The sequence below is a fragment of the Tursiops truncatus genome, chromosome 12, assembly GCF_011762595.2.
Source record: "Tursiops truncatus isolate mTurTru1 chromosome 12, mTurTru1.mat.Y, whole genome shotgun sequence".
NCBI lineage: Eukaryota > Metazoa > Chordata > Mammalia > Artiodactyla > Delphinidae > Tursiops > Tursiops truncatus.
This window is the reverse complement of record NC_047045.1, coordinates 38,559,486-38,572,818: the sequence shown is the minus strand read 5'-3', so window position 1 is coordinate 38,572,818 and position 13,333 is coordinate 38,559,486. Positions and strand designations below refer to the sequence as shown.

At 41.9% G+C, this 13,333-nt stretch overlaps 1 protein-coding gene across 6 annotated transcripts in view; it reads left to right on the top strand.

Moving 5' to 3' along the window:
• SCML4 (Scm polycomb group protein like 4) overlaps positions 1 to 13,333 on the top strand; it is a 107,266-nt gene that overhangs the window by 83,219 nt on the left and 10,714 nt on the right. For 4 of the 6 annotated variants that reach the window (XM_019929526.3, XM_019929523.3, XM_073789478.1 and 1 more), the window contains one exon: positions 8,108 to 8,395. In XM_019929526.3, coding sequence (XP_019785085.1) covers positions 8,108 to 8,395 — 288 coding nt within the window. Of the gene's footprint in view, positions 1 to 795; positions 1,051 to 8,107; positions 8,401 to 13,333 lie in introns of all 6 variants that reach the window. The other 2 variants (XM_019929525.3, XR_012324770.1) reach the window with 2 other exon arrangements.

Below are 13,333 nucleotides of genomic sequence, written 5' to 3'. Positions count from 1 at the left end.
GAGAAGGGATTTTCTAAGAATCCAGGAAAAAAGACTGGGAACGTCTTAATCTGTCAGCCCTGTGGTTTAACACAAGTCTGTGTGCGGGAATCGGATCCACGCAGGGCACTCTCCGCAGATGATCCCAGGTCTGCTGGCCCCATCTGGTGTTCACTCACCAGTCAGCCACAAAACTGCTTGAAAAGTGTAGTTCTCTCCTCAAGGAGATTTGGTCCTTTTTGTTTTTGTTTTTTACCAACTTTAAATAGTGGTTTTGGGTAACAAACAATTCACGAGCCACACTTTATTAAATTCATCTTACCTGTATGTTGGATGACTTAATGGTTTTAATAGTATAAAGGGTAGGTACCCAGCAGTCATCGTTTTAACTGAAGCAAGAGGAATTGGGGTTAGGTGTAAGGAAGACATTTCAGGCAATGAGGTTTGTGGCACAATGACCTAACTGTGAGGAGATTGTAAGATCTCTTTGGGGGAAGCTTTTAAATAAGAGGCTCAGTTATTTAATTTATTTTCCGCTCCAAATAACACCCTGCCTGAAAAGAGAAGTTGAGGCAAGCTCAAGGCATTCCACCATTAATTTACCACCTTCACAATTTTTGCTATGTCTGACTAAAACCGATAGAAGTGTTTACTCAAGATATTCATTTCTTTTAACCGTAGCCTTTAGTCATCTTAAGCAGTGATACCTTATCAGTGAAATCATAGTTTGATGAGCTAACTATATTTTATTGCTGTGCACTAAAATATATGACTGTAATAAAATAACGTTCACCTGTTTTTGTGTCCTCCAAAAAGATACATGTTCAAGTCCTAACTGCAGATACCTGTGAAAGGGACCTTCTTTGGAAATAGGGTCTATGCAGAGGTAATCAAGTTGAGGTCACACTGGATTACGGGCGCTAATCCAACGACTGATGTCCTTATAAGAGGGAAATTTGGACCCAGACACAGACAAAAAGGGAGAACGCCATGTGACCACAGAGGCAGAAATTGGAGTGGTGTGTCTGCAGCCAAGGAACACCACGGATCATTGACTATCACCAGAAGCAGGTAGAGGCAAAAAAGGATCTTCTAGAGCCTGCAGAGAGCATGGCCCTGACGACACCTTGATTTCAGAACTGTAGCCTCCAGAAGTGGGAGAGAATATATTTCTGTTGTTTTAAGTCACCAAATCTGTGGGAATTTCTGCAGCCTTAGGAAACTAATACACCTAAGTGCCGCCGAGAATCATCCCCTGGTGGGCCAGCGCAGCACATTTTAACACTCGGGGAAATGCTGAGCCGGGTGCTCTGTGAAGGTCCTTTTCAGTCCTGGGGTTGAATAATGATGGCCTTCATTGTATCAGCCATTTTTACTCTCAGGTATGATGTAAGTGTCAGCACCCCTATTTATAAAGGTGAGGAAAAGGCTGCGTTAATCGGGTTTGAGCAGATGCATCTGTCAATTCTGAATGGCACCCTGATGTGTGCACCTGAACGTGCTAATCACTCCCAGGCTTCCTGGGAGCTACAGGCTGTGCAGGACCGCGGCTGGGGCTTAGTGATCTGTTTCCATGGCTGTCCACCTGGCCGCCTTTGGAATCACTGTCACATCCTTTGCTGGGTAGAGGGCTATTGCTTGACGCTCTCTCAAGTCGGTTTTACTTTCTGATGAATTCATTTGGATCATAGCCCAGAAGCTGGCTTTTATTACCTTTGATCTCACCCATGGTTGTCTGTAGTTTTTAAACCAATAAGGTCCATATTCCCTTGTTCCCCATTTCCACATGTTGTCATAGGGGAACAATGTTCCATCTGCATCTCTATTTTCCAGCTGTAGTGCAGATTGGTGAATATCTGCATTCCCTACCTTAGACTATCAGACTTCCATAGGCATATTTAATTTAGATTTAATATATTTAATAAACAGAATAAATGTTTTAGATTTTTTCATTGTTTACCGTGCATCTACATGAAGAATTTATATTTAGTTCTTTATAATCTGAATTTTAACACGTCTTCTGTGTAACAGCAGCCTCACTGCCCAAATGTCTACTTAATATTTATTGAGAGCCTTCTGAATGCCAAGCACCATGCCAGACACTGGGGACACAAAAAGGATTAGTATCCCAGACTATGGAAACTTTTCAATGAAGGGAATATAATGGCAGGCTTCCTGCTCACTTGCTTGGAATGTGCTGGCCCATAGTAGGTGCTCAAAAAATGTTAGTCTTCCTCTTCCTCGCTCCATTCAAGAAGCAGCCTAGTATCTAGCTCCATAGCCAGGTCCTTCCTGCTGATGTCTTCTGACCAGGAGGGAAGATGCAATAGAGGCCATCTAGGGGAAGGTGCAGAGTTCCAGGTTCCTGAAGACATCGTTCAGCACTGCATTAGCCACAAAGCATGAGGCACAGAGCATGCATGCCTACCCTTTGCTGCTCAGTTTTCCTGTGTCCAAGTGGCCAAAGCAGTGTTGGATTTGACTGTACAACACTCTCAAAAATGTGTTTACAGCCAAACACTGGGCCTCCACAATGAGTTTTTAAAAGCAGCTTTATGGAGATATAATTCATACATCATACAATTCACCCATTTAAAGTGTATTATTCAATGGTTTTTAATATATGTGCAACTATCACCCCAGTCAACCCCGATTCCCCCAACCTCCAAATCCTAAGCAACCACTAATTTACTTTTATCTCTATAGATTTGCCTATCCTGGACATTTCATACAAATGGAATCATTTGATATGTGGTCTTTTGTGGCTCAGTTTCTTTACTTAGCATAACATTTCAAGGCTCATTCACACTGTAGCACGGATCAGTACTTCATTCCTTTTTATGCCTGAAATTATTCCATTGTATGCATATGCCATGTTTTGTTTATATATTCATCAGTTGACAGTTTTTTGAGTTATTTCCACATTTTGGCTATTATGAATAGTGTTTCTGTAAACATTCATATATAAATTTTTATGTGGAAATTTCATTTCTCTTGGGAATATATATATATATATATATATATATATATATATACACATACATATATATCCATACACACACATACATACACACACACCTAGGAGTAGAATTGCTGGGTTGTATGGTGAATTTATTTTTAACCATTTGAGGAAGAGCCAGACTGTTTTCCAAAGAGGCTGCATCATTTTACATTCCCACCAGCAGTGTGTGAGGGTTCCAATTTCTCTACAGTATCACCAACACTTGCTATCATCTGACTTTTTGATTATAACCATCCTAGTGAGTGTGAAGTGGTTCCTCATTGTGGTTTTGATTTGCATTCCCCAATGACTAATGATTTAGAACAAGTTTTCATGTGCTTATTGGCTATCTGTCTATCTTCTTTGGGAAAATGTCCATTCAAGCCCATTTTAAAATTGGGTTATTTGTCTTTTGATTGTTGAGTTGTAAGAGTTTTTTTTAATATACTCTGGATATGAATTCTTTATCAGAGGTATGATTTGCAAGTAATTTCTCACATTCTGTGGGTTTTCTTTTCACTTTCTTGATAGTGTCTTTCAAAATGCAAAAGTTTTAAATTTTGATAAATTCAATATGTCTGTTTTTTCTTTTGTTGCTCATGCCTTTGATGTCAAATCTAATAATACCTTGTCAAACCCAAGGTCGTAAAGATTTACCCCTATATTTCCTTCTAAGAGTTTTATAAGTTTTTGCTCTTACATTTAGGTCTTTGATCCATTTCAAGTTAATTTTTGTGTATGGTATGAAGTAAGGGTCCAAATTCATTGTTTTGCATGCAGATATCCAGTTGTCCAAGCATCAGTTGTTGAAAAGACTATTCTTTTCCTATTGAATGATCTAGGCACCTTCATTGAAAATCAGTTGAACATGACACATAGGTTTATTTCTGGACTCTCAACTCTATTCCTTTGTTCTATATGTCTCTCCTTAAGTCAGTACCACACTGTCTTTGTTACCATTGCTTTGTAGTAAATTTTGAAATTGGGAAGTGTGACTACTCTACTTTATTCTTCTTTTTCCATGATTGTTTTGGCTATTTATGGTTCCTTGAAAATCCATATGAGTTTTAGAATCAGCTTGTCAATTTCTACAAAGAAGTCAGCTGAGATTCTGACAAGAATTGCATTCAATCCATAGATGAATTTAGGGTGTAAGATGGTAATAATCTTAATAATATTAAGTCCTCTGATTCATAAACATGGAATTTTTTCCAATTAAGTATTTAGATCTTCTTTAATTTCTTTCAATAATGTTTTGTAGTTTTTAGAGCATAAGTTTTATACTGCTTTTGTTAAATTTATTCCTCAGTATTTTATTCTTTTTAATACTATTATAAATTGAATTCTTTCCCCAATTTCATTTTCATATTGTTTAATGCAAATGTATAAAAGTACAATTGATATTTGCATATTAATTTTGTATCCTGTAACTTTACTGAATTCATTTATTAATTCCAATTAATAAAAGTGTGTTATTGGATTCCTTAGAATTTTTTACATACAAGAGATAGTTTTACTTCTTCCTTCCCAAATTAGATGCTTACCTACTTGCCCTGGCTGGAACCTCCAATACAATGTGGAATAGAAGTAGCAAGAATAGAGACATCTTTGTGTTGTTCCTGATCTTAGGAAGAAAAGCATCCGGTCTTTCACCATTAACTACGATGTTAAGTGTAGGTTTTTTTATGGATGCCCTTTTTCAGCCTGAGGAAGTTCCCTTCTATTCCTAGTGTGTTGAGTGTTTTTCTCATGAAACAATGTTGGATTTTTTCAAACGCTTTTTCTGCATCTATTGAGATAATCACATGATCTTTGTTTTTTATTGTATCGATATCACATATTACATTAATTGATTTTCAGATGTTAAAGCAACCCTGCATTCCTGAAACAAATCCTACTTGATCATGATGTATAAGTCATTTTGTATGTTAAGGATTTGTTTTGCTAGTATATTGTTGAGAATTTTTGCATCCATATTAATGAGACATTGATCTGTAGCTCTCTTGTGATGACTTTGTCTAGTTTTGGTATCAGGGTATTAGTGTTCTCATAGAATGAGTTGGGAAGTATTCCCTCCTTATATTAGTCTGCCTGGCTGCCATAACAGAATACCACATACTAGGTAGCTTTAACAACAGAATTTATTTTCTCACAATTCTAGAGGCTAAAAGTCTGAGATCAAGGTGTCATCAGGGTTAGTTTCTGGTGATACTTCTCTTCCTGGCTAGTGGACAGCCACTTTCTGTGTCTTCACGTTGCCTCATCTCTGTACATGTGTGTGAAGAGGGAGAGAGCTCTCTCATGTCTCTTCCTTTTCTTGTCAGTACTTTCTTTTTAACCAGTCCTATCAGGTTGAGGTCTTACCCTTAAGACCTTACTTAACCTCTATTTCCTCCTTATGGACCCTCTTTCCAAATATAGTTGCAATGGGGGCTAGGGCTTCAACATATGAACATTTGAGGGGGACACAATTCAGTCCATAGCACTCTTTTTTTTTACTTTTTGGAAGAATTTGTGAAGAATTGGTTTTAATTTTTCTTTAAATACTTGGTAGAATTCACCTATGAAGCCATCCGAGCCTGGGATTTCTTTGTTTTTTGATGACTAATTTAATCTCTTTAATTGTTATAGGTCTATTCAGATTGTCTATTTCTTTTTGTCAGTTTTGATAGTTTGTCCATTTCTTCTAAGTTACCTAACTGATTGGCATAGAATTGTTTGTAATATTTCTTAATAATCCATTTTATTTCTGTGAGATTGGTTTTAATGTCATCTCTTTCATTTCTGATTCTAGCAATTTGAGTCTTCTCTCTTTTTTTCTCAGCCAATCTAGCTAAAAGTTTGCCAATTTTGTTGATCTTTTCGAAGAGCCAGCTTTTGGTTTCTTTGATTTTTCTCTATTTTTCTATTCTCTTTAATTTTCACTCTAATCTTTATTATTTTCTTCCTTCTGCTTGCTTTAAGTTTAGTTTGCCCTTTTCCTCCCAGTATCTTAATGAGGAAGATTAGGTTATTAATTTGAGAATGTTCTTCTTTTTAAATATAAGTATTTACAGTTACAAATTTTCTCTAGGCACTGCTTTAGCTGCATTCCATATGCAATGGTTTTTATTTCCAGGCAAGCTCCATATGCATCCCCATCTATGAGAAGACCTGCTAGTTCCCCTAATAAAATCTATTCTTAATCTTTCAATATCTATGTTGTGCGAGGAATCCATACATGAAGAAGACATCTGGATCTTGTGGCCCAAATGTGTTTACTCATTGCCAACATTGGAGGATCCCTTGGTTTTTGTTATTCTAATGCCTTTGGGGAATGTCTGTATCTGTTTTGATCATGTGTAGTATATAGATGATTGTTGATGGGGCTAGACAGATATGGTCTTGTCTGGGGTGGGAGGGACTGAAGAAAAGGAATTACTAGAATATTTTTCTTCCTCTTTCTATCCCTATAATTCCTCTGGACTTTGTTCTTCAAAACAAAACAAAGCAAAACACCCCACACCATTTGGCCACAGGTATAGCTCGCAGAGTTCAAAAGGCTGCAAGAATGAGCTTTAAAAGTGTAGAAAGTCCTGATCTACTTGGGTGGGGGAGCTGATGATGAGGTTGGCAGAGCCTCCAGGTCCTCTACTCCCCCTGCACTTTAGATTGGTTCTTTCTCTCTCATCTGCAGGGTTTGGGGAAGACCATGGGGCCATCCAGATCAGCATTTGTGTCCCTAGTTTGTTAGCTTTGGTGGAAGGTTAGTGCCCTTGTGTGTACTGGAACTAAAAGTGTGGGGAGGAAGCACCATCACACCTGTGTCAGAGCCCAGGCCAATCATCAAAAAATCTACAAACGATAAATGCTGGCGAGGGTGTGGAGAAAAGGGAACCCTCTTGCACTGTCGGTGGGAATGTAAATTGATAGAGCCACTATGGAGAACAGTATGGAGGAGGTTCCTTAAAAAACTAAACATAGAACTACCATATGACCCAGCAATCCCACTACTGGGCATATCCCCTGAGAAAACCATAATTCAAAAAGAGTCATGTACCACAATGTTCATTGCAGCACTATTTACAATACCCAGGACACTGAAGCAACCTAAGTGTCCATCGACAGATGAATGGATAAAGAAGATGTGGCACATATATACAATGGAATATTACTCAGCCATAAAAAGAAATGAAATTGAGTTATTTGTAGTGAGGTGGATGGACCTAGAGTCTGTCATACAGAGTGAAGTAAGTCAGAAAGAGAAAAACAAATACTGGATGCTAACACATATAAAGGGAATCTAAAAAAAAAAAGGTTCTGATGAACCTAGAGTTAGGACAGGAATAAAGATGCAGACATAGATAATGGACATGAGGACAAGGGGAGGGGGAAGGGTAAGCTGGGACGAAGTGAGAGAGTAGCATTGACATGTACACACAACCAAATGTAAAACAGATAGCTTCGGGAAGCAGCTGCATCACACGGGGACATCAACTCAGTGCTTTGTGACCACCTAGAGGGGTGGGATAGGGAGGGTGGGAGGGAGACGCAAGAGGGAGGGGATATGGGGATATATGTATACATATAGCTGATTCACTTTGTTATAAAGCAGAAAGTAACACACCATTGTAAAGCAACTATACTCCAATAAAGATGTTAAAAAAAAAAAAAAAAACCCAGGCCAAAGTTGTTACTCCTAACTCTGGGACACTGTGACTCTGGCTTGATCTCTCCCAGGAATCATGGGCCAGGTGCAGGAGGCAGTGGTGATGGGCAAGAAAAGACGGAGCAGGGAGATTCTGCCAAGCTGGCAGAAACTCTTGGAGGAGCAGAGCCATGGAGGGAGAAGGACCTTTGTTTGAATTTTATTTACAAGTCATCAATAACCAAGATAATCACATTTTCCTCAGAACATGGAGGGTCATATGTCCCAATCCCTACTAAAATATGCTTCGTTGGTGAGGTGTCAATCTGCTGAGAGGTGAACTATTTGGGATTATGCCGTGGTATCCATTCCTTCTCATCTGCCATCCCCACAGATAGCGGCACCTGTGCTGCTGGGGAAAGGTTTTCCAAGACCCAGCACCAGGTGTCTTCTTGAACTGCTCTCTGATCTCTGCTTCTCTGCTCTGCCTTCTTGCTTAGCAAACACAGTCACCACTGAGGAGTGCCTGGTGAACCCTGCGAGCATGAGCCGCTACAGCGTGGACTCCTCCTCCGCCTTTAGCCACAGGGGCTCCCTGCCCACCTCCTCTTCGTTGTACTGCAAGAGGCAGAACTCTGGAGACGGCCACCTTGGGGGAGGCTCAGCCACCACAGTCGGTGGTCCCCATACCAGCCCCATGTCCTCTGGAGGCCCCTCAGCACCTGGGCTGAGGCCCCCTGGCTCCAGCCCCAAGAGAAACGGGACCTCTCTTGAAGGAAACAGATGTGGTAATGTAATGCGTGCACTGCCTTCCCCATGACCTAACCTCCTCTGCCCTTGCCCTGGGACCACCAAATGTAGGGAGACCAGGGGACTGTAGCGGTCTGAACACAGCAACACTGGGAAATTAGAAGTTTCCACAAATCCCTTCATGGATTTTTGTTGTTCTTGAGGGCAGCTGACTTCAACCTTTGACCATAAGCAAAGAAAATGGTGTATTAGAGTAAGTTAGGCTGTAGGAATAAGTAGAATCCAAAATGTACAGTGGCTCAAATACAATAGAAGTTTTTTATCCAGGAGTCCAAAGTGGGTGTTCCTAGTTGGTGTGTGTATCCCAACGCAGGGACCCAGGATCTGTCCATTTCATGACTTTCCTGTCCCCTATGGCCCCCATGCCCCATGCATCTAGTGGTAGAAATGGAAGGAACAAACGAGGAAGATGAACATGTTTCCCTAGAGCCTGGAAGTGATGCCCATCGCTTCTACTCACGTGTCATTGGCAAGAGCTGGCCATTTTACCACACTTAACTCTGGGGGAATCTGAGAGGTGTAGAGTAGCTCTGTGCCCGGAAGAAGAAGAACCAGAAGTTGCTAAAGACTTTTCTCTTGCACAGTGGTTGACTCTTGCAGGGTACAAACACGTGGGCAGACCAGAGTTAAGTAAAATTCCCACAATGCTGGTTATTTATTTATTTTTTTTGTCCCGTAAGTTTTTTTGTTTTGTTTTGTTTTTCCATTTATTTATTTATTTAGGCTGCACCGGGTCTTAGTTGTGGCATGTGAACTCTTAGTTGTGGCATGCATGTGGGATCTAGTTCCCCAACCAGGGATCGAACCCAGGCCCCCTGTGTTGGGAGCCCGGAGTCTTACCCACTGGACCACTAGGAAGGGCCTCCCACAATACTGGTTATGATGCTACTTCTGTCTCACCCATTAAAGTTAGCTTATTGGAATGCAGTGTAGGAAGGTACTTTCATTCTAGGGGTAGGTTGATGTCCATTTTGATTTATGTTATTAAAAAAATCATTTTCAATTCAGTATTTGAGTATGAATAGAGCATAGTGGATAATCACATGGACTGTGGAGCCCAATGGCCTGGGCTGGAATGCTGGATCTGCCATTTTCTGACTGTGTGACCTTTTGCAAGTCTGAACTTCTTTGTGCCTCAGTTTCCTCACCTGTGAAATTGGAATAATAATAATAGCACCTACTTCATAGGTTTGTTGGGAGGATTAAATAAATTCATGTGTATTTAGTACAAGGCCTAAGAGTTAGTAAGAGCTCAATAAACATCAGCAATGACAGATCACGTGAACACACCCCTCAACAGATCACAGCCCATCAACTCTACACCTGAGAACTCTAAAGAAAGGAGGCCAGAGGCCCGGGAGTCAGGGAGTCTTCATCTTGCCCCTCTGGTGCCTCCTGCGGGCTGGCTGTCTTCTCTGGCATTTCTGTTCTGAGCCTTGGCTCGTCCACTGGTAGCCCTGACAGCCACAGTGGTGAGCTATCGCGTATGATCCCAGATCCTCCACACACTCCCCTCAAAGAGCCTCACCATCACAGATGCGCCTCTGTGGGCCCAGGAGGGGAGACAGTTTTGAGGGGCAAGGCACTGTTCCCTCAGCCATGGGGGCTCTTGCCAAACATGGATGGCCCTGCTCCCCAACATTGTCATGCAGGGCCGTCGGCCAGGCAGGTTTGAGTGGGCAGAGCCCATTTTCCAAAGGGGAGAGACGTTGTTGCATCTGATTTCTAAGAACAAGAGAAGGGAACAAAACCTGCATCATAAAGTAAACGCACAAACCCGCATCATAAAGCAAATGAGGGGCAGCAGTTATTTCCTAGGTTTATCCCCAGAGTTAGTGTAATGTCAGACATATAGTAGGCGTTCAGGAAACATTCTTTCTCTCTACCCCATTCCACTCCCCACATGGAGCCCAGTGCCCTCACATTGCCCCTGCTTGTCAAAGCCCTCATCCTGGGGTCCCTCTGCCCGTCACACGTCTCCTTCTCTCAACCTCTTCTCCTCAGTGCAATTCCCAGCTGCATGAGGTGGTGATCACAGGACACCAGGCTGATGGAATGGACTCATAAACCTAAGAGTATTGCCATTCTTTAAAAAGGAGGTATTTACTCTCCTATTTAAGTTGGTGAAATCTTAGACCCTATGTCTTAAGTGTAGGATTTCAAGTAGTAAGGGGAAGGCACGATTTGAATGGAGAGAACTTCTACCACTCCATCTGTCACTGAAGAGCTGTCTGCCCCATCCCAGCCCATCTGGGTGGCCCAGATGAGGGGAATCCAGGACCCTTCAAAGGGGTCTCAGGTATTTAGCTCCCTCCCCCTTTCTCTTTCTGCCTCCTCCCAACAGAGTCCTGGGACGAACTCCCATCCCAACTCCAACAGCCCCCCTGTCCTTCCTTTTCATCTCTGCTTCAGCCCTTTGTTCTCCTGGAATTAGGTCCTCATCTACTGTCTGGGTAATCTAGCCAAAGAGAAGCCCAGATCCTTGCTCAGAACAAGCTCTGAGAGAGCCCTCTCTGTCAGAGCCCTAGATGCACCCCAGGAGAGCCCCACTAGCTCAGGACTTCTGCCTCTCAGGATCTTGGGTGAGACCAGAGAAATGGAGCCCACCAGTGCCTGCTGCCTTCCACTCCAAGCAAGCCACTGACCGTGGCCAGGAAGATGTAAGCAGAAGTGGAAAAAAGATTGGGTCGGCAACTGGCAGTTTCAGTCACTGCTGATTAGAAATGTTCCTTCCCTCCTGTTTCCTCCTGTGGCACTTTGTCTCCTCATCTCTAGTACTTCCTCTCTTTTGTCCCATAGTAGGAGCCAGACTCTCAGCTTCATGAGGTCTCTCACTCATATTTGAATCCTCTGCAGCCCCAGGAAAGGGGCCTGTTTGAGGCATATCCTAAATAGCTATTTATTGAGCACCTACTGTGGGCCAGACACTTTCCACACAATATTTCTGACTTATTATATCTTATAATTTATTATTATAGCAAGTATATATTATTATTGTAGGTATTATTATATTCAGTTTACATATACAGCAATTGAAGATCAAGTCAGTCAAGTGTTTAGTCAGGATTTGACTTCAACTGACTCCAAAGGTGGCTTTCAAAATGATCCCAGGGATTTTCAAACCATGCAAAATGGGCTTCAAGGGGTCCCTCAGAGGTTCTAGGGCATAGGAGAGAGGGGATGGGAGCAGATGGTACTCCAACACTGCCCTCTTTAACCAGGGCCTCTTCACATTAGAAGAGTGGGGTTCTACATTTGTGTAGTTTGAACAAAGTTTGCACAGCTAAACGCATTTGGAAACCATGGAGATAAACCATGCTGAATTGAGTGGCAGTACATTAAAGTAGGAGAGAAAACCCCTGGCCTCCTTACCCATTTGTCACCTAGCTGCCAGTCCAGGTGCCAGCTGCAGGCCCTCTGGAGGGCTGTTAAGTTTTCCCTCCACCCAAAGAAGTGCTCAGTATTGCTCTGAAATTGCATCCCAAGTGAAAGCAGTTGGTATTAAGAAACCATATCTCTTTAAGGGGGGTTGACCTAAGTCGTAAACCTGGAAGGGACATAGAAATGTCCTTTGTGTCCTCCCCCATGGTGCTAATCAAAATGGTTTAAAACCGCAGAAGCCAGAAAGTGGCATGAGGCTGCACAGGACAGTAGGTATCGATGACGTGACAAACTTCTCAGTCCTCTCTCTCATGTGAATACCTACCCTGGCCTCCTGTTGTCTTTTTTTTTTTTAAATGTGCAACTCTTTTATTTAAAAAATTATAAAATATTATTAAAGGACATAAAAATGAATAAATCAATAGTTAAATTATACCCATCAATTGACCCAATATCATGATGGTACTAATGCTACCCAAATTACTGTGTATATTCCATTAAATATGTGCATGTCCTATGACCCAATAATACTTCTAGGAACATAACCTATAAAAACTTCCTCAGAGACATGTGCAAGGAAATTTTTTGCAGCGCTGTTTGTAATTCCTCCTGCTGTCTTGATACATCATGCCCATCGCCTCTGTCAGTGGACTCTGAAGGGATGTATTCAAAGGACACGTTTCCCTGTTTTTTTGCTGATACTCAGGTGAAAATCTGAGAGCTCTCCTCTGTCTTTCATCCAAGATATAATCACTAAGAGCTATAAAGAGGTTTTAGGGCTTCCCTGGTGGCGCAGTGGTTGAGAGTCTGCCTGCCGATGCGGGGGACGCGGGTTCGTGCCCCGGTCTGGGAAGATCCCACATGCCGCGGAGCAGCTGGGCCCGTGAGCCATGGCCGCTGAGCCTGCGCGTCCGGAGCCTGTGCTCCGCAGCGGGAGAGGCCACAACAGTGAGAGGCCTGCGTACCGCAAAAAAAATAATAATAAAAATAAAAATTTTTTTAAAAAAGAGGTTTTAGATAACAAAAGCTTCCTGACATTTGCATTAACAGGAGATGCTGTAGCATTCCCAACCACCAGTATGTCCAAGCTTCAGAATTGAAGTGACTCTGACATTGTTATTACCACTCATATGCTTTCCATGGGTTGGAGTTTGATTCCATAGGGTATGGTGTTGGGTGACAGATAGAGAACAATTCAGCAAGAGAAAGAAGAATGGGGACAGCGCTCGATGTGGGGGGCGGGGAATGAGTGAAGGTGCTGCACGGCTTATTCATTCCAAGGAAAGAGAAGAGTTTGTGCAGGGACGCCAAGGGAAATCATGCTGGGAAATTTGGGGTTCAAGTCAAGCAGACTGAGCTTTCTTTACTCTGTGGAAACCAGACATGGCTGAACAGGGAAGTGAGCTGATGACCACAGAATTTAGGAAGACAAATCTATTGGCCATTATGGAATGATACATAATAATAAGAATAGCAACTATCTTTTGATTAATTCTTACCGTTTAATGCTTCACATTATCCTATTTAATCCTCAC